Source organism: Pseudonaja textilis, chromosome 6 (genome assembly GCF_049901715.1).
Source record: "Pseudonaja textilis isolate UNSWEBS1 chromosome 6, rPseTex1.2, whole genome shotgun sequence".
Classification (NCBI taxonomy): domain Eukaryota; kingdom Metazoa; phylum Chordata; class Lepidosauria; order Squamata; family Elapidae; genus Pseudonaja; species Pseudonaja textilis.
In genome coordinates, this window is record NC_141995.1 from 47885980 (window position 1) to 47908084 (window position 22105).

General features: G+C 42.2%; 2 protein-coding genes across 3 annotated transcripts in view; one reads left to right on the forward strand and one right to left on the reverse strand.

The window, feature by feature from the left end:
• The window catches only part of GUF1 (GTP binding elongation factor GUF1), a 29821-nt gene extending 29641 nt beyond the window's left edge, over nt 1–180 (reverse strand). The window contains exon 1 of the mRNA XM_087936778.1: nt 26–180. The gene's annotated coding sequence lies outside the window, so the exon portion shown is untranslated. The remainder of the gene's footprint in view (nt 1–25) is intronic.
• Nucleotides 181–4860: 4680 nt separating this feature from the next.
• On the forward strand, nt 4861–21883 carry YIPF7 (Yip1 domain family member 7). Of its 2 annotated transcripts, none has more exons than XM_087936807.1 (6): nt 4861–5036; nt 5630–5731; nt 8646–8791; nt 16080–16225; nt 19693–19874; nt 20683–21883. In XM_087936807.1, exons 2-6 carry the CDS (start codon nt 5631–5633, stop codon nt 20843–20845), a joined length of 738 nt encoding a protein of 245 aa, XP_087792933.1. In that variant the 5' UTR covers nt 4861–5036; nt 5630; the 3' UTR covers nt 20846–21883. The 2 variants fall into 2 exon arrangements, with proteins under 2 accessions (XP_087792933.1, XP_026555415.2); XM_026699630.2 differs by lacking the exons at nt 4861–5036; nt 5630–5731 and adding exons at nt 6765–6824; nt 7418–7519 and having other exon boundaries at nt 20683–20978.
• Nucleotides 21884–22105: the final 222 nt, after the last annotated feature.

Below are 22105 nucleotides of genomic sequence, written 5' to 3' on the forward strand. Positions count from 1 at the left end.
ACCCCCCTCCCTTGCAGCTGCTTACCTTTGGGGTGAGTTATGTAGTAGTCGCAGCTGGGACTTGCAAATCGATTTTCCTCTCCTGGGAAAACTCTTTTTTTAAAAAAAACCCTCTTAGGAAGGTTTGGAGGTGGAAAAGAAAGCTCGGAAGTGCCAACCTGGGATTAAAATAAAAGATACCATCACTCTGCACTTTTTATAAGTCTATAAAGGAGCGGGAACTGGAGAAAGCAGCTGGAGCGGACAGAGCCGGGCGAACGCGTTTCATTGGCTTAGCCGCAAAGTGGGTAGGGAGGAGGAAGAAGCTACTACAGCTCCCGGCAGCCTCAGCGGGGCGGGGCCAGCAGCAAAGGTTTATGGGAGCCGTAGTTTAACGCAAAATTGTGTTGCTGCGGCTTGCTTAGGGGACTTCAGTGGTGGGTGGATGGTACAGGTAGTCCTCACTGTACGACGATGCGTTTTTTAAAAAAAAATAAACAGTCTTTTATAACTTTAAAAAACAAACAAACAAACCAAAGAGTACAAATATCTTAACTTCAATAATTTGTGGTGTTCGTCTTATACTACTATTTTGTGGATTATTTACAAATATGTACAATTTATGGCAATTTAAACATTAGTTTATATGTTGCTTATCATTAATTTTTTCATCATCCATTTATCTATCTTTGCTTAATCCAGTCATACCATTTTTCCCAAGTCTTATAATACTCGGTCTCCTCTCTCTCTTGTAACATCAGAGTTAATTTATCCATCTCAACACAAGTCATTACTTTTTGAATGATCAATTCATCTGGTAGTATGCATATATGTTTCCAGCACTGTGCGTAAGCAATTCTGGCTGCAGTTAGAATATGTAATACTATATATTTTATATTTCTCCTGTATTTCTTTTTGAATATCCCCAATAAAAATAGTTCTGGTTCTAGTTGTATTGGTTCATTAATAATTTCTTGCAACCATTGCTTAATTTTTCACCAATATTTTTGGGTCTCTGTGCAGGACCACTACATGTGGTAGAATGAACCTTCTTTTCTTTTTACACTTCCAACATGCTGGATTCATGTTGGGATACATTTTCGCTAACCTTGAAGGAGGCAGATACCATCTGTAAAACATCTGTACAATGATGCATTTGGTGAGTGTTCCAAGTTACAATGTCTGCTGTTAAATGGACACGACAATAATAAAAACAAGGACAAATAGGCTGAAAAACACCTTATATCCCAGAGCAGTAACTCTATTGGATTCTACTGTAGAGTGCAATATTAATGCAATATCAGGGGTTTTCAGTTCAATGTACAGAATGTGAAGGATGCATGTTTGTGTTTATTTTCATTGAGAATATTTAAAAGAAAATAGAATAAGTAATAATCCGATATGAAATTGTGTACGAAAGGTAAATATGTAACTGTGGTCATGTTTGTATTGAAATGTAAAAACCTGGAACAAGGGGTGGGTTTCTACCGGTTCCATCCACCTCTGTAGAACCGGGAGCTCTGAAGACCAGCAGACATAGAACCGGTTTTATGTCTGCTGATGTTTTTGCCTGCCCACCCACACGGGCTTTTACCTGATCTTTATTTCCTGATTTTTCAACTTCAGCTGCCGAATGAGGCACAGCTGCAGTTAGAAAAGCAAGAAAAGAGGGCTGTTTCAAAGGCTGCTTCTCTGCACATAGCGTGCTGATGACGATTTACAGGCACGCAGCTCACGGCCTGCAGGGAAGCTCGTGAATCCCGAACCGGTAGTTAGCCCTGTCGTATCCTACCCCTGCCTGGAACCACATTGTTCACCAAAAGAGATGTTTTTTAAAACATAAAAACAAAAAAAAATATTGGATAATAAAGTAAACTAAAATGAATAGGTTAACAATGGTAATCAAAGAAAAAGAAGAAATTGAATATTATATGGGATGGGATGTATTTTTATCAACTGTTAGAAAATAACATAAATTAAAATGGACAAGATGAATATATAAAGCAATAAGAAGATTCTTTAAAAAATAGATTATATTGGATAATACAAGAAAATGTGATTGTTGTTATCGTGGTAAGCAAAGCATGAATTATAATGGTAAGCACAAGAAATATGTACCTAGTTGATGGGATGGGATTCAACCGGTGTTACAACCAGTTTGGTGATTATGTTGTAAAAGTCTATGGAGATTCTCAGTCATTTGTTAGCCCCCTTAACAAATGTCTCATTTAACAGCAGACTTGTTGGACTCAGTGGCGGTCGTATGTCAAGGACTACCTCTATTATAGCAAGTAGTAGCAGATAGATTTCGGAATGTACCCTGCGCCTGTTTTTTGTTTTAACATCTACAATTAGTGTTATTAGTTTTCAGCACAGCGGAATAGCCGGAGATATTAACAACACAATCTTGTTTGTCATTTTAACAATTTTTCTGAAAGGCCAATTGGCTATAGCAATTTTAAAAAAAATAATACAGCCTGCTGCATTTAAAATGATTTGCTAATAAAGCCCATTATGTTTTTCAGTAACTCAGAAACTCACGTAATGACATATAAACATTCTGAAGAAAATAATATGGAAGAATTCTCGAACTGGTACGCATCATTTTTTGCATTGTGGCAGAATATCCCAAGACTTTGAGTTTTATGCAACCCCCGAATTTAATTTTTCCTGCCTTGGTTTTCTCACTGACCACAGTCGCCAAAATACTATTTAGGCCTCCCCCAACTGCAAAAACAGGGACACGGTGGCTCAGTGGCTAAGCCTCTGAGCTTGTCAATCAGAAAGGTTGGCAGTTCGGCGGTTCGAATTCCCAGCTCTGCATCACGGACTGAGCTCCCGTTACTCGTCCCAGCTTCTGCCAATCTAGCAGTTTGAAAGCAAGCAAAAAATGCAAGTAGAAAAATAGGGACCCCTTTGGTGGGAAGGGAACAGCGTTCCATGCGCCTTCGAAGGCGTTTAATCCTGCCGGCCACATGACCATGGAGATGTCTTCAGATAGCGCTGGCTCTTCAACTTTGTAATGAAGATGAGCACCGCCCTCTAGAGCCGGAAATGACTAGCACGCATGAGTGAGAGGAACCTTTACCTTTATCGGTAAAAATCTGGATAACCCTATAGGTAGTCCTCAACTTACAACCAAAACTGAGCTCCAAATTTATGTTTACGCTAAGTGAGACGTTGGCTAAGTGAGTTCTGCCTCATTTTACGATCTTTCTTCCCGTCTTCATTAAGTAAATCACAAGTTAATAACATGGCTGTTAAGTGAATCTGGCTTCCCGAGGGTCACAAAAGGGGATCACGTGACCCCGGGGTACTGAGACCATCATAAATATGAATCAGTGGCCAAGCACCTGAATTTTGATCACCGGGAGGCTGCGATTATCGTAAGTGTGAAAAAAATGGTCCTAACTGAGTCACTTTTTTTCAGAGCCATTGTAACTTGAAATGGTCACTAAATGAACCGTTGTACATTGAGGACCTCAAAGTGCAGCCAAGAAATAGCAGAACTCTTCAGCAAACTGGATAAAAGAGCAGCGATTAACATATCCTGACTTATGGTTATTTGACCCAAAAGATAAATTCTCTGTTTCTGCTTCACCTTTTAGAAATTTTGCAGCATCAGGCGAAATTCATACCGCAAAGGAAATCAAGGATGTTCTTATAGTTGAAATGCTTAGCATTTAAATACACTGTTGAATACATTTAAGAAATTATATTTAAACCCATGCCATGTTGCTGCCAAAATGCATTGATTGCTTAGAAGGTTCGCTGGGCAGATGCTTAATGCTCTGTATAGTAATGGAAAGATGAAATTATTGCTTTTAGGAATCAAAATGTTTAATAAAATAAAACAAAATGGCCACCTAATTTTTACCTCCTTCCTTGTCTTGAAAAGCTACCCCATTCCCCTGAACATAAGACAAGTGCCTCACTTAGCAACAGAAATTTTGAGCGCAATTGCGGTCACAAGTCAAGGACTGCCTGTCTACTAGACCAACAAATGAAACCGACTGAGGTATCAATAGTTTAATGGGACAAGCAAATAACAAACCCAAAGAATGACTTGGATATGTGGCTTTTAATTCAGAAAAGTGATATGGACAATTTTCTTATTTTGGATTTACAAAAGAGATGCGTTATTATACCTTTGAAGGAACTCACATCAACTTTTGGGACATTAGCTATGAAGAATAATCTTCTATATATATAACAGTAAAATACCCCTCATGAATTATCACAAAATCTCCAGAACCATAAAGCCTACAAACTTCAAATTTGGCATGCATGTTCCTCTTAGCTTCTAGGTGCTCACTAAGAAAGAATTGTTCAAAATGACCATCATAGCATTAATATTTTCTATATGATTATTATTAACATGCTCTGATGCTAAGGAGTTCTACTCCCCCTCCCCACCTGAAAGGAAATCTCTTCCAAATGCAAAACACAAGCAGAGGAGAGGAGTTTCAGTTTTAGTTTCACAGCACTGAGCAGCTTTAGTACAGAACAGGTGAGCTAAGCCATGCCCAGGCTCCTTGCTGTCTCCTTCTTGCTCACACAGCAAATACTCTTTCTGTTTCCAAATAGGTGCCTTCCAATTCTGTACTATTCTAATCCACGTTAAATTGATTAGGATCCTCTCTTTTCGAATAGCTTTTGTTGGGTTTTTCTTGACTACAGACAGAATTATTGCACACGTTTTTATAAGTACAACTTTTGCGCGGTTTTGGTGCATTTGACATCCTCAAATATTCCCTCTTTTGTGTAAGTTTAGCAATATCTGTTGGTGTCTCCTTTATCAATTTTAGATAACGAGGACTTTAGATTCAAGAGCAAAAATGACCGATAGTTGAAAAATTATGTGTCTTCTTTCTCTTTCAGTTATTAGTGTTGTTGGCAAGTCAATCCTTTTTGGAAATGTTGCCTCACATGCTTTTTGTTCTGTCCTTTGGGAGGCCAAATTTAGGATGTTATAAATAGCCCAGGATCACCCGGGGTTAATATAAGGAAACAGTTGGTTGGATTTGGCGGTTTGTAAAACTGAATCAGTTTTTAAGGTAGGTTCTTTAAATATTAATTTTATTAAAGGGGCTAGTTTCATCAAACGCAGCTGTTCTTAGCTTTTGCACCTCTTAAATGAGGGAAAACAGCTTGTGGATGGCTTGTTTCTGTTCAGATTCAGTACTTCCAAGAAATATTAATGATATTTCAAAGCACAATTAAAATTTAAAAATATCTGGAGGTGCTTTAGGAATGGTGACATTTCAGCTCCTAATTATATTTGTGCATAATTCATAGGAAATGTCATATTTCCCATTAAAACCCCCCCCAGTTTACCCTACTTATTAAAAATAAATCAGATTTTTTGTTTGTTTGTTTGTTTGTTTTGTATTTGGCAACCCATTTTTGTTAATTAGGAAAGAAGTAAAACTGCCGCATGGAATAATTGTTGTGTAAAATATTTTTAAAGAAACGAAGGTGTAAGATTGAAGCAGGTTACCCTGCTTGGATTTGAAACACAATTTGCTAATTAGCAAGAAATAAAATTGCCCCCTGGCCCGATAGGCAATTTTCACTGCTCTGTAAATGTTTACCTGGGTAAAACGCTTAAGTCTTCAGTGCTTATGAGCATTTTTTAAACCCTTCTTAGGATGGCAGACTTTCTGCAGTTCGATATCGATTTTTACCAATCAAACTATGTTGCTGACAATCAAGGGGAAAGCTCTGGAAGAACCGAAGACTCCGGGAAAAAGTGAGAATGTACATTATTTCATTTTAGCATGGCATTAAATCTGCAACGAAATGGAGCATATATTTGCAATCTACATAAATAAACCTAGTTATTTGCACAGTTGAACACTTTATGGTACCTATTTAAAGGAAGAAATCCAGCAAACAGTGCCATATTTTAGGACTTTTGAGAGTTTATCTACTGGCTGCCCTAATAAAACGATGTAGCCCATTTACCACCTCCACCTCATCAGTGCCTCAACTCTGCTGGTGAGTTAGTGCAGGAGAAGGAAGGAAGGAAGGAAGGAAGGAAGGAAGGAAGGAAGGAAGGAAGGAAGGAAGGACAGAGGGGAGAGAGAGATGATGGGAGAAGGAAAGAGATAGGAAAGAAAGGAGATGAAAGAAGGAAGGAAGAAGAGAATAGGAAGGGAGGGAGGGAGGAAGAAGGAAGAGAGGGAGAGAGAGAGATAGGGGGAAGAAAGGAGATAGGAAGGAAAGGAGATGGAAGACGGAAGGAGGAAGAGAATAGGAAGGAAGGGAGGGAGGGAGATGGGGAAGAAAGGATATAGGAAGGAAAAGAGATGGAAGAAGAGAGGAAGAAAAAAAGGAAGGGAGGGAGGAAGGAGGGAGAGAGGGAGGGAGGGAGATGAGGAAGAAAGGATATGGAAGAAGGAAGGAAGAAGAGAATAGGAGGGGAGGGAGGGAGGAAGGTAGGTAAGAAGATGGGAATAGGAGGGAGGGAAAGAAATAAGAAAAGGAGATGAGGAAGGAAGGAGATAGGAAGGAAAGCAGATGGGAGAAGGAAAGAAGGAAGGAAGAAGAGAATATGAAGGGAGGGAGATGGGGAGATGGGAGAAGGAAGGAAAGAAGGTATTTAATGGGGGTCCATGGTGAAGAAAAAGGTTGACAACCAATGGTCATGATGTCTTCTTTCTCTTCAGTTATTAGTGTTGTTGGCAAGTCAATCCTTTTGGAAATGTTGCCTCACATGCTTTTTTGTTCTGTCCTTTGGGAGGCCAAATTTAGGATGTTATAAATAGCCCAGGATCACCTGGGTTAATATAAGGAAACAGTTGGTTGATTTGGCGGTTTGTAAAACTGAATCAGTTTTTAAGGTAGGTTCTTTAAATATTAATTTTATTAAAGGGGCTAGTTTCATCAAACGCAGCTGTTCTTAGCTTTTGCACCTCTTAAATGAGGGAAAACAGCTTGTGGATGGCTTGTTTCTGTTCAGATTCAGTACTTCCAAGAAATATTAATGATATTTCAAAGCACAATTGAAAATTTAAAAATATCTGGAGGTGCTTTAGGAATGGTGACATTTCAGCTCCTAATTATATTTGTGCATAATTCATAGGAAATGTCATATTTCCCATTAAAACCCCCCAGTTTACCCTACTTATTAAAAATAAATCAGATTTTTTGTTTGTTTGTTTGTTTGTTTTGTATTTGGCAAACCCATTTTTGTTAATTAGGAAAGAAGTAAAACTGCCGCATGGAATAATTGTTGTGTAAAATATTTTTAAAGAAACGAAGGTGGGTAAGATTGAAGCAGGTTACCCTGCTTGGATTTGAAACACAATTTGCTAATTAGCAAGAAATAAAATTGCCCCTGGCCCGATAGGCAATTTTCACTGCTCTGTAAATGTTTACCTGGGTAAAACGCTTAAGTCTTCAGTGCTTATGAGCATTTTTAAACCCTTCTTAGGATGGCAGACTTTCTGCAGTTCGATATCGATTTTTACCAATCAAACTATGTTGCTGACAATCAAGGGGAAAGCTCTGGAAGAACCGAAAACTCCGGGAAAAAGTGAGAATGTACATTATTTCATTTTAGCATGGCATTAAATTTGCAACGAAATGGAGCATATATTTGCAATCTACATAAATAAACCTAGTTATTTGCACAGTTGAACACTTTATGGTACCTATTTAAAGGAAGAAATCCAGCTAAACAGTGCCATGTTTTAGGACTTTTGAGAGTTTATCTACTGGCTGCCCTAATAAAACGATGTAGCCCATTTACCACCTCCACCTCATCAGTGCCTCAACTCTGCTGGTGAGTTAGTGCAGGAGAAGGAAGGAAGGAAGGAAGGAAGGAAGGAAGGAAGGAAGGAAGGAAGGAAGGAAGGAAGGAAGGAAGGAAGGAAGGACAGAGGGGGAGAGAGAGATGGGAGAAGGAAAGAGATAGGAAAGAAAGGAGATAAAAGAAGGAAGGAAGAAGAGAATAGGAAGGGAGGGAGGGAGGAAGAAGGAAGAGAGGGAGAGAGAGAGATAGGGGAAGAAAGGAGATAGGAAGGAAAGGAGATGGAAGACGGAAGGAGGAAGAGAATAGGAAGGAAGGGAGGGAGGGAGATGGGGAAGAAAGGATATAGGAAGGAAAAGAGATGGAAGAAGAGAGGAAGAAAAAAATAGGAAGGGAGGGAGGAAGGAGGGAGAGAGGGAGGGAGGGAGATGAGGAAGAAAGGATATGGAAGAAGGAAGGAAGAAGAGAATAGGAGGGGAGGGATGGAGGAAGGTAGGTAAGAAGATGGGAATAGGAGGGAGGGAAAGAAAGAAGAAGAGGAGACGAGGAAGGAAGGAGATAGGAAGGAAAGGATATGGGAGAAGGAAAGAAGGAAGGAAAAAGAGAATATGAAGGGAGGGAGATGGGGAGATGGGAGAAGGAAGGAAAGAAGGTATTTAATGGGGGTCCATGGTGAAGAAAAAGGTTGACAACCAACGGTCTAAAGCATAGGTTTCCATTGGCCATTTCAAGACTTGTGGACTTCAATTCCCATGCCGGCTGAGGAATTCTGGAAGTTGAAGTCCACAAGTCTTAAAGTGGCCGAATCTGGATGTCCCTCCGGGTCTAAAGAAACCTTCGCTGAATCTTTACCTTCCCACGAAGGTCTCCATTCCAGCAGCCCCTGTTTTGAATGCTTTCTTTGTCCCAGGTTCCAGCCAGGACCTTGGCTGCCATCCGATGCCTGTTCTTCTCAGCCACTTGAAGGCCAGATCTTCCAACCCACAGATGCTTCTCCGTTCCCATCCAACCAGAGTTATTTCGATAGTTTGGAGGATGAGCCACCATTGCTTGAAGGTACAAAACCTAAACAATTATACCATTTGTATGTTCTGGCTGATGAATGCTTCTCACAGATTCGTGGCTAACCAATAATTTACCTTACCTTCCTCTTGTTCTCCATTCATTCCCCCTGCCTATTCTGGCCCAGGCTTCCCAAAATCACGAAGCCAACTTCTTGTCCCGATAAAACCCCTTTTATTTTAGGTTAAAGGGAATTCCTCTCCAGCAAAGTCCCAGCCAACAGTCTTTCATGAGATTTCACAACTACGGACCTTTTATCAGGCTTGGAGAGTTGCCAGGCCATATCTTCCAAATGCCACACTGTAGCAGACAATACTTGGCAACAAGTCAGGAACAGATTTTCACCTTAATGAATTGAACTAATTGTCTCCTGCAAACCCCACTCCCCTTTCAGTCCTCTTTATTCCCTATGGGAGGGGCCATTCCCTATTCACCTGTGCCTTTACTCCCGAGTTGACCGTTATTCCTTAACTATTCCCTTCTTCTGGCAGCTCTGTGCATGAGCTCATCAGGAACAGGCTCCAGCTGTTCTTCTTTCCCACTGATCTCTGATTCCAAAGGCAGCTGATAACTGTCGGATGGCCCTGGCCCTATCTCTGCTTCTGATGCAGAGCCCTCGTCAGAGCCTTCCCCAGACTCCAGGACTGGCCCACGTTCCTCCCCAACCTCCTCGCTGTCCGACTCTGCCGCCAGCTCCACTGGCTGCTGGCGGGCCACAGCACTGCCCAGTCATGTATTATGTTCACTAATACTGTGAATTCTATAAAGTACATAAAATCTTTACTTTGCTGGACCTTTACTGAAGATCAACATATTTCTTTCTTGGGTTTATATTTCCCCTTTCCTTCAGGAGCTCAAGATCCTAGAAACGTAGAATCAGAAAGGACCACACTTAGCTCAAATCTAATCTTCTCAAGATAGCAAATCTTCCTATTTTCCCCCACAACAAAAATATCCTTGTGGTCCAGATTGGGCTACACAGAGTTACGGGCCCAAAGTCGCTCGGTCAGCCTCCACGGTGAAGGGAGGACTAGACTCTGGGTCTTCTTGATGTCAGCCCAACATCTTAGCCTCTACATACAATCTGCCAGTATTCAATCAATCTGAGTAGAGCTGGAAGGGACCTTGGAGGTCTTCTAGTCCAGCCCCTTGCTCAAACAGGAGATCATATACCATTTCAGACAAGCGACTGTCCAGTTTGTTCTTCATCCAGTGATGAAGCACCCTGTGATGACTCGGGGCATGACACAAAAGCAACAAAGTCACAAAAATAGGTAAAGTCCCTTTAATTCCCCCAGCTTGGCCTCCAATGTCCAATTATCATCCGCTGGAGAAAAAAACTCTCCCAAGAACAGGTTTTAAAGGGAAGAAATTCCATCCAAACTCAACGTACCTATAAATTATTAATCAAAACCAACACAAACCACACTGCAGCAATTAGCGAGACAGGGCAGGATAAGGGATTGAAAACATCAAAAGATAACAAAACACACGTCCTTGGGAGGATGCCAGAACCCAGATAAGACTTGACAAACCAGAATAATTTCACGGTTTGCTTCCAGCAACTTTGCCACGCTCAGTTTGCCCTTTTAAACAGTCTTACCAGCTGCAGCCCATGAAGAGGATCAGGGCCTTTTCCTCCCCCGTGAACCACTCAACCCACGTTGCTCCCTTATCCGTTCCTCCCTGTGTGCCCTAGGATGAAGAGGGGATGGACCTGGGTCTTCCTCTGAATGCCCAACCGGCCTGTGCCCTTCCCCAGTTTCCTCCACAGCCACCAGAGCCACACTCCCACTCCCTGTAAGCTGTTCTACCTCTCCCTCGGAATCAGATTCCAACAGGGGCATGACACACCCACAATGTCTGGTGGCAAGGTATTCCACTGGTTAATTGTCCTCACTGTTAGGAAGTTCCTCCTTAATTCCAGGTTGGTTCTCTCCTTGATTAATTTCCATCCATTGCTTCTTGTCTTACCTTCTGATGCTCTGGAAAATAAGTTGACCCCTTCCTCTTTGTCGCAGCTCCTCAAGTACTGGAGCATTGCTATCATGTGGCCCCTAGTCCTTCTTTTCTCTAGACTGGCCATATCCAAATCCTAAGAATAAAATTCATTTATGTAGATTGCGCAAGTTCTGACTTTCCAGTGCAAGAAGCCCACAAGCTCCCCAAATGATCACCAAATGATCCTCTACTCTACACCTTTACATCTTTCTTTTTGAGACAAGCCACACCGAAGTTGTAACTAGCTTGATCTTAACTTTTGAAGTAAAATGTGTTTAAAATGATGTTCATGTCCAAAGGTGCCAAATTAAACTGTTGGAAGAAAATATCCTTCTGGGTTCAGTTCCAAGTGGGGAAAAAAGACACTGGAAACATGGAGGCTGTTTGGAATGATGGTTTAATGGTGGGCAGGACCACATGGCTTGGAGCTCCAAAGTGAAAAGGCTGATCACATGCTCCAAGGTGATGGAAAAGATCAAGAAGGAGGAGGAGGGCTGAGAGTGCCTGGGTTTTATACCCTCTGTTGGGATTTGAATTTGAGCTTGTATTCTGATTGGTTGTCAGACTCCCATGAGGCCATGCAGGGGCAACTCTGTAGGCTGTCCTGAGTCCCAGGCTTGGTTGAAAGCCTTGCTGGACAATGATGTAATGAAAAGGCTTTGGGCAATTCCTATAGCTCTACCTGGAGATCTTTGTTATGTAAAATATTCTGTCCCAAGCCTTAATGGCCCACCCATTAACAAAGGTGGGTGTGAGCTTCTACTTCTGAGGTGAGTTTCTGCTTCTGAGTTTCTACTCCTTTTAGGGGAAATATTCTGCCTTTTTAATATTTCCAAGGATATTTCAATTTTCTAGGAGAGAGGTGGGTGCTAATTTCCTGCAAAACAAACAAACAAACATGGGAAGGGGGGGGGAAATCCATTTTAATTTGTTGCCTTGCATTTGTAACCACAGACACATGTTTAGGTTTGAAATGACAGCACCCCTATTTGCATGGGAAATAAAGACATAAAATCATATTTATGGCACATGCATCATGCACTTTATTGCCTCTAGATGACAGCATCTCAATAAATTTTGCACTCTGATTTCATCACGTTGCCTTTCCCTCTGTATTTATACGGCATAATCAGACACCATGCGAAGATGCCCATAATTAACAAAATGCTTATCATTTCGTTTACATATTTCATCATAAATTTTCATAGGTTCTTTTTAAGGGTCAATTATTCCAAAAGTCAAAAAATGTTCCTGCGACTCTCAGTAGATCTACTCTGCTGCACAACCACTAAGTTTGGTATGTCAAAGAGCGTAAAATCCGGTGTACAAAATTATTTAATGACCGTTCGAAGTTACAACAGCCCAGGGAAAAAAGTGATGTAGGACCATTTTCATCCTTGCAAGCATACCTACGGTCCATGATTGACATTTGGATGCTTGACAACTGACTCACACTTGCGATGGTTGCTGTATCCAGTGTACAGTGGTGGCATTCAAACTTTTTTTTACTACTGGTTCTGTGGGCATGGCTTTGTGGGCATGGTGTGGCTTTGTGGGCATGGTTTGGTGGGCGTGGCAAGGGAAGGATATGGCAAAACCCCCACTCCTGGGCAAAATCCCCATTCCCTCCCCACCCCACTAACCTGCTTTCCAGCTCCATTCTCCTGTGCAGGGCAACCAAAGAAGACCCAGCCGATCAGCTGGGACTCAATGGGAGGCAGAGAAGAGAGGGAGCCAGGGCCACCAGACTGTTATCAGCTGCCTTTGGAGTTGGAGATCAGTGGGGCAGAAGAAAAGCTGGAGCCTGTTTCTAGTGTGCGCATGTGCAGAGCTGCCAGGAGAAGGGAACAGTCAAGGAATAAGAATCAACTCGGGGAAAAAGGGGAAGGTTACTGCAAAATCCCCATTCCCTCCCCACCCCACTAACCTGCTTTCCAGCTCCATTCTCCTGTGCAGGGCAACGAAAGATGACCCAGCCGATCAGCTGGGACTCAATGGGAGGCAGAGAAGAGATGGGGCTGGCGGGGCCAGTCAGAGATGGAATTGGCCAGTTCTCCAAACTACTCCAAATTTCCTCTACCGGTTCTCCAGAACTGGTCCGAACCAGCTGAATAACACCTCTGCAGGAGAGGGTGAGGGTGGGGGGCCCCCAACTGCTGATTAGCACTACCGGGTCACTACAACCGGTGTGAACTGGCAGCATACCACCACTGCCGGGGTCGTGTGATACGATGCCCTGTTGCAACCTTCTGAAAAGCAAAGTCAACAGGGAGGCCAGACTCACTGAACGACCATTTTGTTCATTTAAGAACTGCAGTGATTGACTTAACAAAAGCGGTGAGAAAAATCCTAAGGTGAGGCAAAACCTCATTTAATAAATTTCTCACTCAGTAACATACATTTTGGGCTTGGTCGTGGTCGTAAGTGGAAGAATACCTGTACTTAGGAATGCAATCATACACTGGTTGACTTCAGAGTAACTTTCCTTAAATGATGTTAAGGGTAAAGGTTCCCCTCCTTGCACATCCGTGCTAGTCGTTTCCGGCTCTAGCGGGAGGTGCTCATCTCCGTTACAAAGCTGAAGAGCCAGCGCTGTCCGAAGACGTCTCCGTGGTCATGTGGCCAGCAGGACTAAACGCCTTCAAAGGCACATGGAACGCTGTTCCTTCCCACCAAAGTGGTCCCTATTTTTCTACTTGCATTTTTTTTTTAACGTGCTTTTGAACAGCTAGGCTGGCAGAAGCTGGGATGAGTAATGGGACCTCATTCCGTGATGCGGTGCTAAGGATTCGAACTGCCAAACTGCCGATCTTTCTGATCGACAAGCTCAGAATCTTAGCCACTGAGTCACCGCGTCCCGTTAAATGATGTTACTGACAAGTTAAAAAGATATAGAAACTGCACTACTTGGTTTATAACATCTGCACCAATTTTATTTCTACAAATCCCTTACAAGAGAAAATTGAATTAATATCTTTTAGTCCTTTTAGCCGAAACCTAAGAGCAACCTCCTTGAAGAAAATTAATAGAACATGTGGTCAGGTTCAGCAAAAGAAATATTAACTGGATTTACAACTATGTAATTTTTTTTATCATTGTATTGATTTCCTCGAAAGTATTCTTGATGGTTTAATATTAATTGATCTTGGGTATAAAGATAAATTGTTAATTGGAAGTCTAGGATCGATTTGTATTTTAACAGGCCTTTATCCTTCTATTTCTTCATTTCATTTAAGAGAATTTATAAGCGAATAATAAACCATCAAAAGTCTCACTGCATATGCAATTGTTTGGTGGGAAGTACAGAGATTCATAATTGTTCAAGTTCCACACAACGGATATTTGTTTTAACTTCTGTTATATCTCATCTTTCCTTTGGGCTCTCCTTGAAATTTAGTGTCAATGACCCAATCACCATCTTATTTTTATGATCCCATAATCCCTCGCGGGGTGGAGTCTGAGCAACTGAATGGAGCTCAATGTTTACTGGCCGGATGCTCTTCCTGTCACCAAGGTGGAGTTTTGTTCAGCAGATATATTCTTGTTGTGCCCAGAGAGAGAAATATCTGCCTCTACCTACTCACAGCTTCTGATTGTGAGGCAAGAGCTCTACCTCCCAGCCACTGTACCACGAGTGTCGATGACCCAATGAGCCCCCCAATTTTGCAGATTATAGAATATTGTTCAAGGATCGAGTCCCAAACGTGCCTTTAACCCTACAAAATATTGATGCTAAATGTTGGTCCCTTTACTCATGAGAAAATAGCATTATGAGATACTCATGTGGGGATTTGATTCCATAATTCCGTTGTCTTTTATTAACTTAATTCCCTTGAAGGGGATTTTTTTTTTTTAAAAAAAAATCTGTACAAGTAAAAACCGAATTTGATTTCTCTGAATCAATGTAAGATATATCCGTTTAAATCTTTGGGTTTTTTTGCCTTACGATCTTTGAAACAATTCCATTATTAAGCTTATATCTAACATGGGACTCCCTCAGTCACCTTGGGAAAATATATATCTTGTTTTGTCTATATTTTATAATATAGTTATTTTAAAAAGTTATTTAAAAAATCCCCAGGTTTTGATATCATTCAGCTTTGATATCATTCATGTTTTTAAGGTTATTGTTCATTTTGTAAAGGTGTGTGTGTGCGCGTGTTTTGTAAATCAAAGCATACCATATTTGTCCTGGCAAAATCCAAATGAACAGAATGCAACAGAGAAACATTTAGTTTTTATTTATTTGTTTTGTATTATATTATTTTTATAACTAACTCAGGGCTGCATACATATCCAACACACCATCCTCCTCCTCCTATTTTCCCCACAACAACCTTGTGAGGTGAGTTGGGCTGAGAGAGACGGATTGGCTCAAAGTCAAGTCACTCAGCTGTCTTTCATAGCTAAGGCGGGAATAGAACTCACCATCTCCTACTGATTGGCCCAAAGTCACCCAGCTGGTTTTCATGGCTAAGGCAGGACTAGAACTCATGCTCTCCTAGCGATTGGTCCAAAGTTACCCACTGGCTTTCATGGCTAAAATGGGACTTGAACTCACAGTCTCCTGCTTTCTAGCCCGGTGCTTTAACCACTAGTCCAAACTCTTTGCTGATATCTCATTCATGATACGACATGAATGTTCAGTTATAGTAATCCTATAGTATAGTTTTGTTTTTGCACAGTTTTCCCTGTCCTAATTTGACATGGATTTCATGTTGATCATTTTAGAATCCCGTCCCTCCTTAGTTGTGTTGGAAGAAAAATCCAATTCCAGTTCCAAGTTGGGAATAAAGTTGGAGGCTGCTTAAGAAAGAAAGCGGTCATGGCTGGCTCTATAGGCAAAAAGGGAAGTGCAAATCCTAGGTGTTTGTCTGAGCTAAGCCTGCCTATTGGGTTGCTTCTCTAGAGTTTCTGCCTGACCCAGTCTTTCTGAACGGGATTACCGGATCTGCATTTCTAAAAGCTGGCCTCCTCAGTTTCTGCTTGGGGCAGGGAAACTGGGGCTAGTTTCTACCTCCCTTAAGATTTCTACCTCCCCCCACTTCTCCTTTAGGGGAAATATTCTATCCTGAATAACCCTCAAAATATTTCATTCTCCAGGAGGATAGGTGGGTGCTGACTTTCTACAGTTGGAGACCCAATTAAGATGTTCAATTATCTTATGAGTCATTAGAACATCACACCCAACTTCTTCTTTTGTTTCTTGAGATCCTTGATGCACCGTTACCAAGAGATTTTTTCCTACCCCACTTACCTAATGAATCTTTTTCTGTTGCAGAGCTGGGAATCAACTTCCACCACATTTGGCAAAAAACATTAACCGTGCTGAACCCCGTGAAGCCAGCTGAAGCCGGCATTATGAATGAGACAGACCTGGCTGGGCCTTTGGTTTTCTGCTTGGCTCTGGGATCCACGTGGCTCTTGGTAGGTTAGACTTCTCCACATGAAGGGAACCTAACGGTCAATCATGGACTCCAATATTATAGCCGGCCTGAGATATTTAAAAAAGAAATATGTAGCATAAGTCATACCTGGAGATTCCTTCCACTTTATAAGGCCTTGTCAAGACCACCCTTGGAATACTACATCCAGTTTGAGTTGCCACGCTATTAAAAAAATGTTGAGACCAGTGGTGGTGTCAACTCATAAAATATTTCAACGATCTTTTTAGAGTTGCCAACAGAAAGGGAGTGGGGGAGCAGTGTGGCAGCTTGCAAACCAAAACCGCATTCCATAAATGTTTTCAAAGATAGTAACTAGGTGACTGAAGTTCGGCCGCAGCAAAATTCTAACTGGAGAGCATGATTGACGACTCTGGGCTATGGAGAATATGAATTAGGCTAACCCAGAGGGGTGGGGGAAAACCAGGGTCAAGGGTGACAACGAATGATGTGTTTCAGAGTTGACTACACCCAGGTAACACCATCATGTCTTCTAATAAATCTTCTTTAAGCTTTGAAAATCCGTCTAGGGACTCATGATTTAAATGGGGGTCACTACCGGAGCCCTGACAGCTGGTATGCTGCCTTTTCGGACTGGTTCTAGTGAACCTGTAGCTCCAACGATCAGCTGACTCCGTCTCCCTGCCCCACCCTATCCTGTCCTATATTTCCACGTTTTTCAGCTCAGCTGATTCGCATGGCACAGTAGATTCCCGCGCCTCAGCTGTTTTACTTACCTGCGCTGCCCTAGAAGGTAAGCTGTAGTGCTTGAAGTTGATGTATTTTGAATCGTGCGCACATACACAAAGTGCGCACGCATGTGGGAAGCGCACCCTCTCATAGAACTGGTAGTAAAAAAATTTGAATCCCACCCCTGGTTGAGACTCTAGAAGGAGCGCAGAGAAGAGCAACAAAGATGATTAGGGGACTGGAGGATAAAACATATGCAGAACGGTTGCAGAAACTGGGTAGGTCTAGTTTAATAAACAGAAGGACTAGGGGTGGACACGATAGCTGTGTTCCAATATCTCAGGCGCTGCCACAAAGAAGAGGGAGGGTCAAACTATTTTCTGAAGCTCCCAAAGGCAGGAGAAGAAATGATGGATGGAAACTAACCAAGGAGAGAAGCAACCTGGAACTAAGGAGTAACTTCCTAACAGTGAGAGCAATTAATCAGGGGAACAGCTCTGCCTTCAGAAGTTGTGGGTGCTCCATCACTGGAGGTTTTTAAGAAGAGACTGGACAGCCAGCTGCCTGGAACGGTAGATCTCTTGCTTGAGCAGGGAGGGTTGGACTAGAAGACCTTCAGGGTCCCTTTCACAACTCTATTGTTCTGTTATTCCTTCCTTGCCACCTGCTTTGGTAATTGAAAGCATTCATCTTGGAACTTACTGGACACATTGTACTCTGACATTATTAATGTTCAAAAGGGAAGGGGTTAATTTAAATGAAAATAGGTGCACATGCACTGCGGATTAGGAAACTGAGCAGAACTGTTGTTTTTATTCAGGGATTGTGCATAAAACCTGAACACTTCAATGGGACGCAACTGATTTTCGGTTTCTTCCAATGCTGGCTTTCACTTGCTATCTCTTTGATGATCGATCCTGAGCTTAGTTATGGGATGCAGAGGCCTTCAGGAAAGCCTTGCCAGCCTCAGAAGAAGTTCCTTTTTAAAAAAAAATTAAAAACATTTATTGTTTTTTTTTTAATATACAACAAACCACTCCATTTCAATTGTGCACTGACTTGAATACGTATTTCAATTATTTGAAATATTATAAATGATATTCTTCTTATCAAATCTAACAATTCATCAATGTTCCTGTATATATTCCCATATACAATAATAATATCACACATTATAACTTCGCTTAAATTTCTCTAATTTCTCTGTAAATACATCAAATCTTTTTTAGGTTCTATTCTCTATCTATTGATAAAACATATTCCATACCATGTAATATTCAACTTCTTTTTAAAAAAATTTCTAGTGTCAATCTATTCATTTCTGCACATTCAAATATTTTTTCAATTATTTTTTCCTCTATCGGTATTTTATCACTTTTCCCATTTTGGGCAAATACAATTCTAGCCACTGTTAGTACATGTATAATTAAATAAATCTTTTCTTTACTATAACCTTCTGGTGCCATTCCTAATAGGAATATTTCAGGTTTCAGTTCTATATGTTGTTTAATCATTTTTTCCAAGCATGTGTGTATTTTAGTCCAATACCTTTTAGCCTCTGTGCAAGTCCACCACATATGATAATATATTCCTGGCAGTGGTGGGATTCAAATTTTTTTACTACTGGTTCTGTGGGTGTAGCTTGGCAGGCGTGGTGTGCCTTGGTGGGTGTGGCCTGGTGGGCGTGACAGGGGAAGGATCCTGTAAAATCTCCACTCTCACCCCACTCCAGGGGAGGGATACTGTAAAATCCTCATTCCCTCCCCACCCCACTAACCTGCTTTCCAGCTCCATTCTCCTTTGTAGGGCAACAAAGGAAGACACAGCCAATCAGCTGGGACTCGGGAGGTAGAGAATAGATGAGGGTGGGCACAGTAAGAGGTGGTATTCCAAACTATTCAAAATTTCCACTACCGGTTCTCTGAACTACTCAAAATTTCTGCTACCAGTTTTCCAGAACTGGTCAGAACCTGCTGAATACATCCACTGGTTCCTGGTGTTTGGTGACATTTCCAACATTTTGTTGATTTATCTTTAAACATTTTCGCTAGTCTTGCTGGTCGCAGAAGAAGGAGTTCTTGAAGGCCTCTCTCTGACAGTGAAAAGGAGGCTGGTAGTGACCCACGCAAGTGAGATTAATCAGTAGATGACATTCCCCCAAAATAAGACCTGGTGCCTTTGTGATGGCAAAAAAAATATATAAGACAGGGCCTTACTTTGGGGGAAACACAGTAAAACTATTGAAAATCTTACCGACTGCAGAGGAAGCAGATACTCATTTCAGACACTAATGATGTTACACACCGGATACACATGCAGGTAGTCCTCAACTTACAATGGTTCCTTTAGTGATCGTTCACAGTACAATGGCACTGGAAAAAGTGACCAATGACGCTTTTTCACACTTACGATCGTTGCAGCATCCCCAGGGTCACAATTTGGATGTTTGGCAACTGAGTCCTATTTACGATGGTTGCAGTGTCCCGGGATCATGTGATCCCCTTTTGTGACCTTCGGTGGAAAGCCAGGTTCTCTTAACCACTGTTTACTAACTGACCAGCTACAGTGATTCACGGATCATCCATAGCAAGGACTGTCGTAAGATGGGGGTGAAGTTCCCTTCGCAAATGTCTCACTTAGCAGCAGAAATCTGGGGCTCAGATGTCATCATAAGTCGAGGACACCCCAGATTGAAAAATAGGGTACAGCCTCGCTTCTCTAACCCAACCACCTTCCTCTTCTCTTTGCTCATTTCTGCAGGCAGGAAAAGTCCATTTTGGCTACGTCTACGGCAGCAGTGTGATCGGCTGCCTAGCCATCCATGCTCTGTTGAATTTGATGAGCCTTGCAGGGGTTTCCCACGGATGCGTCGCCAGTGTGCTTGGCTACAGTCTATTGCCCATGGTGATCTTGTCCACCTGCGCCGTATTTTTCTCTTTGCAGTAAGTATCCTCTGAAATGTTGTGAATGGGAAGAAATGGCGCTCATGCATTTTTCGACAGAGTATTTGTAGCTCGGGTTGAATTGTGGGGTCTTCTGAGTTTGGTGGTTTTCTTGTAGACATTTCATGACCAGACTAGGTAACAGCATCAGTGCTAGAAGGGGGTGGGATTTGCAGAAAGGAGGAGGAGGAAGAGGGGGAAAATAAGGAGGAGGGGAAAAGGAGGAAGAGGGGGAGGAGGAGAAGTGAGGTCCTTGGTGAACTTTGAGCTTGGTGGTTTTCCTGCAGACGTTTCATGACTCAACTAGGGAACAGCATCAGTGCTAGAAGTGGGTGGGATTTGCAGAAAGGAGGAGGAGGAAGAGGAGGAAATAAGGAGGAGGGGAAAAGGAGAAGGAGGAGGAGGAGGAGGAGGAGTGAGGTCCTTGGTGAACTCTGAGCTTGGTGGTTTTCTTGCAGACATTTCATGACGAAACTAGATAACAGCATCAGTGCTAGAAAGGGGTGGGATTTGCAGAAAGGAGGAGGAGGAGGACTGTGGCGTCCTTGGTGCTCTCTAAGCTTGGTAGTTTCCTTGTAACTTTGAACAGTCACCAAACGAACTGCTTTAAGTCGAGAACTACCTGTGTCTTCACAAGCTGTAGCTCATTCCGTAACCTCCCTGGAGTTGGTCAATGGAAGTAGAAGTGAAGTTGTTCAGTCACCATTGGTTGAGTAGATTTTTGAAGGACAAATTGTAACTGAAAGTTAACATGGGAGTCCTGATATTTTTGCTCCTGACCTTTCCTAAACTGTTCTTCTTCTTTCAGAGGCGTCCTTGGGACTCTGATGGTCCTGATCATTATTGGATGGTGCAGCCTCTCAGCCTCCAAAATCTTCGCTTCCACCTTGGCTATGGAAGGACAACAGGTTTTGGTTGCTTATCCTTGTGGTTTACTCTATGGCCTTTTGGCCCTCATAACCATTTTCTGAGCTTTGCTGTCATAGCAGGATGTGGCGCAGGGGTGGGATTCTACTGGTTTCTACTGGTTTGAACCGGTTATTATGATTCTGCGCGGTTTGGAGAACCGGCAAATTGTGCCCCTGGCTGGCCCTGCCCCTCTCCGCCCACTCTTCTCCACCCTCCCTCCCTTCCCAATCAGTCCTTATCGCGCATGTGTGACATCGCACGTATGCCCAACATTGCTGACTGCGTTCTCCCCCGCCCAGTCACTCCTTAAGGTATTTCTTTTTTTCCCCTCCCAACAATCAGCTGTTCCGATGATCAGCTGTGCTGGGATCCCCCTTGCTGTCTTACTGCTTCACCCAGAAGGCTTCCCTGAGGCCCAGGAGGCAAAAAATCCCAGTGTGTGTGTGTGTATATGCTGCCCAAAAAGAAGCCACACCCACCCATGGCCATGCCCACCTAGTCACACCCACAGAAACAGTTGTTAAAAATTTTTAATCCCACCTGAGGTAGTGTCTTTTCTCGACTGCAGTGGTGGGAACTAGGTTGCTTTTATGACTTGTGGACTTCAACTCCCAGAATTCCTGAGCCAGCATGGGTACCATTACACACACACACCAGCCATTACTCTGCAGAACACTTAATTCCCACAGTCCTGTCTCATTTCTCATCGTTTCTCATCTTTCTTACGAGCTTCTTCTGTTGGTTTTTTATAATTGATCAGTTGTGGTTTGTAACATATGATGAATGATTGTAACTATGATTTATCACCTATGACTTGCTGATTATATGTCTATGGAGATTCTCATCCCTCCAGGTCATGGTTGTTCCCAAAGGTGCCTCTTGAAGAGACAACTGGACTTTCTGGTTTTTCTTTGAAGACGTTTCGCTTCTCATCTGAGAAGCTGAAGAAGATGGAAGAATTCTTGGATGAGAAGCGAAATGTTTTCAAAGAAAAACCAGAAAGTCCAGTTGCTGTTTATATGTATACTGAGAACTTATACACCAGAGACAAATTCCTTGGGTGTCCAATCACTTGGCCAATAAAGAATTCTGTTCTGTTCTGTTCTGTCTGTCCTGTCCTGTTCCATCCTACCCTACCCTACCCTACGCCATGCTACTCTACAATACCTTGCTCTACCCTAATCTACTCTACCCTATCCTACCCTACTCTATGCTATGTTACTCTACCTTACCCTACCCTACCCTATGCTACCTTACCCTACTCTACCCTACTCTACCTTACCCTATGCTATGCTACCCTACCTTACCTTATCCTATCCTAC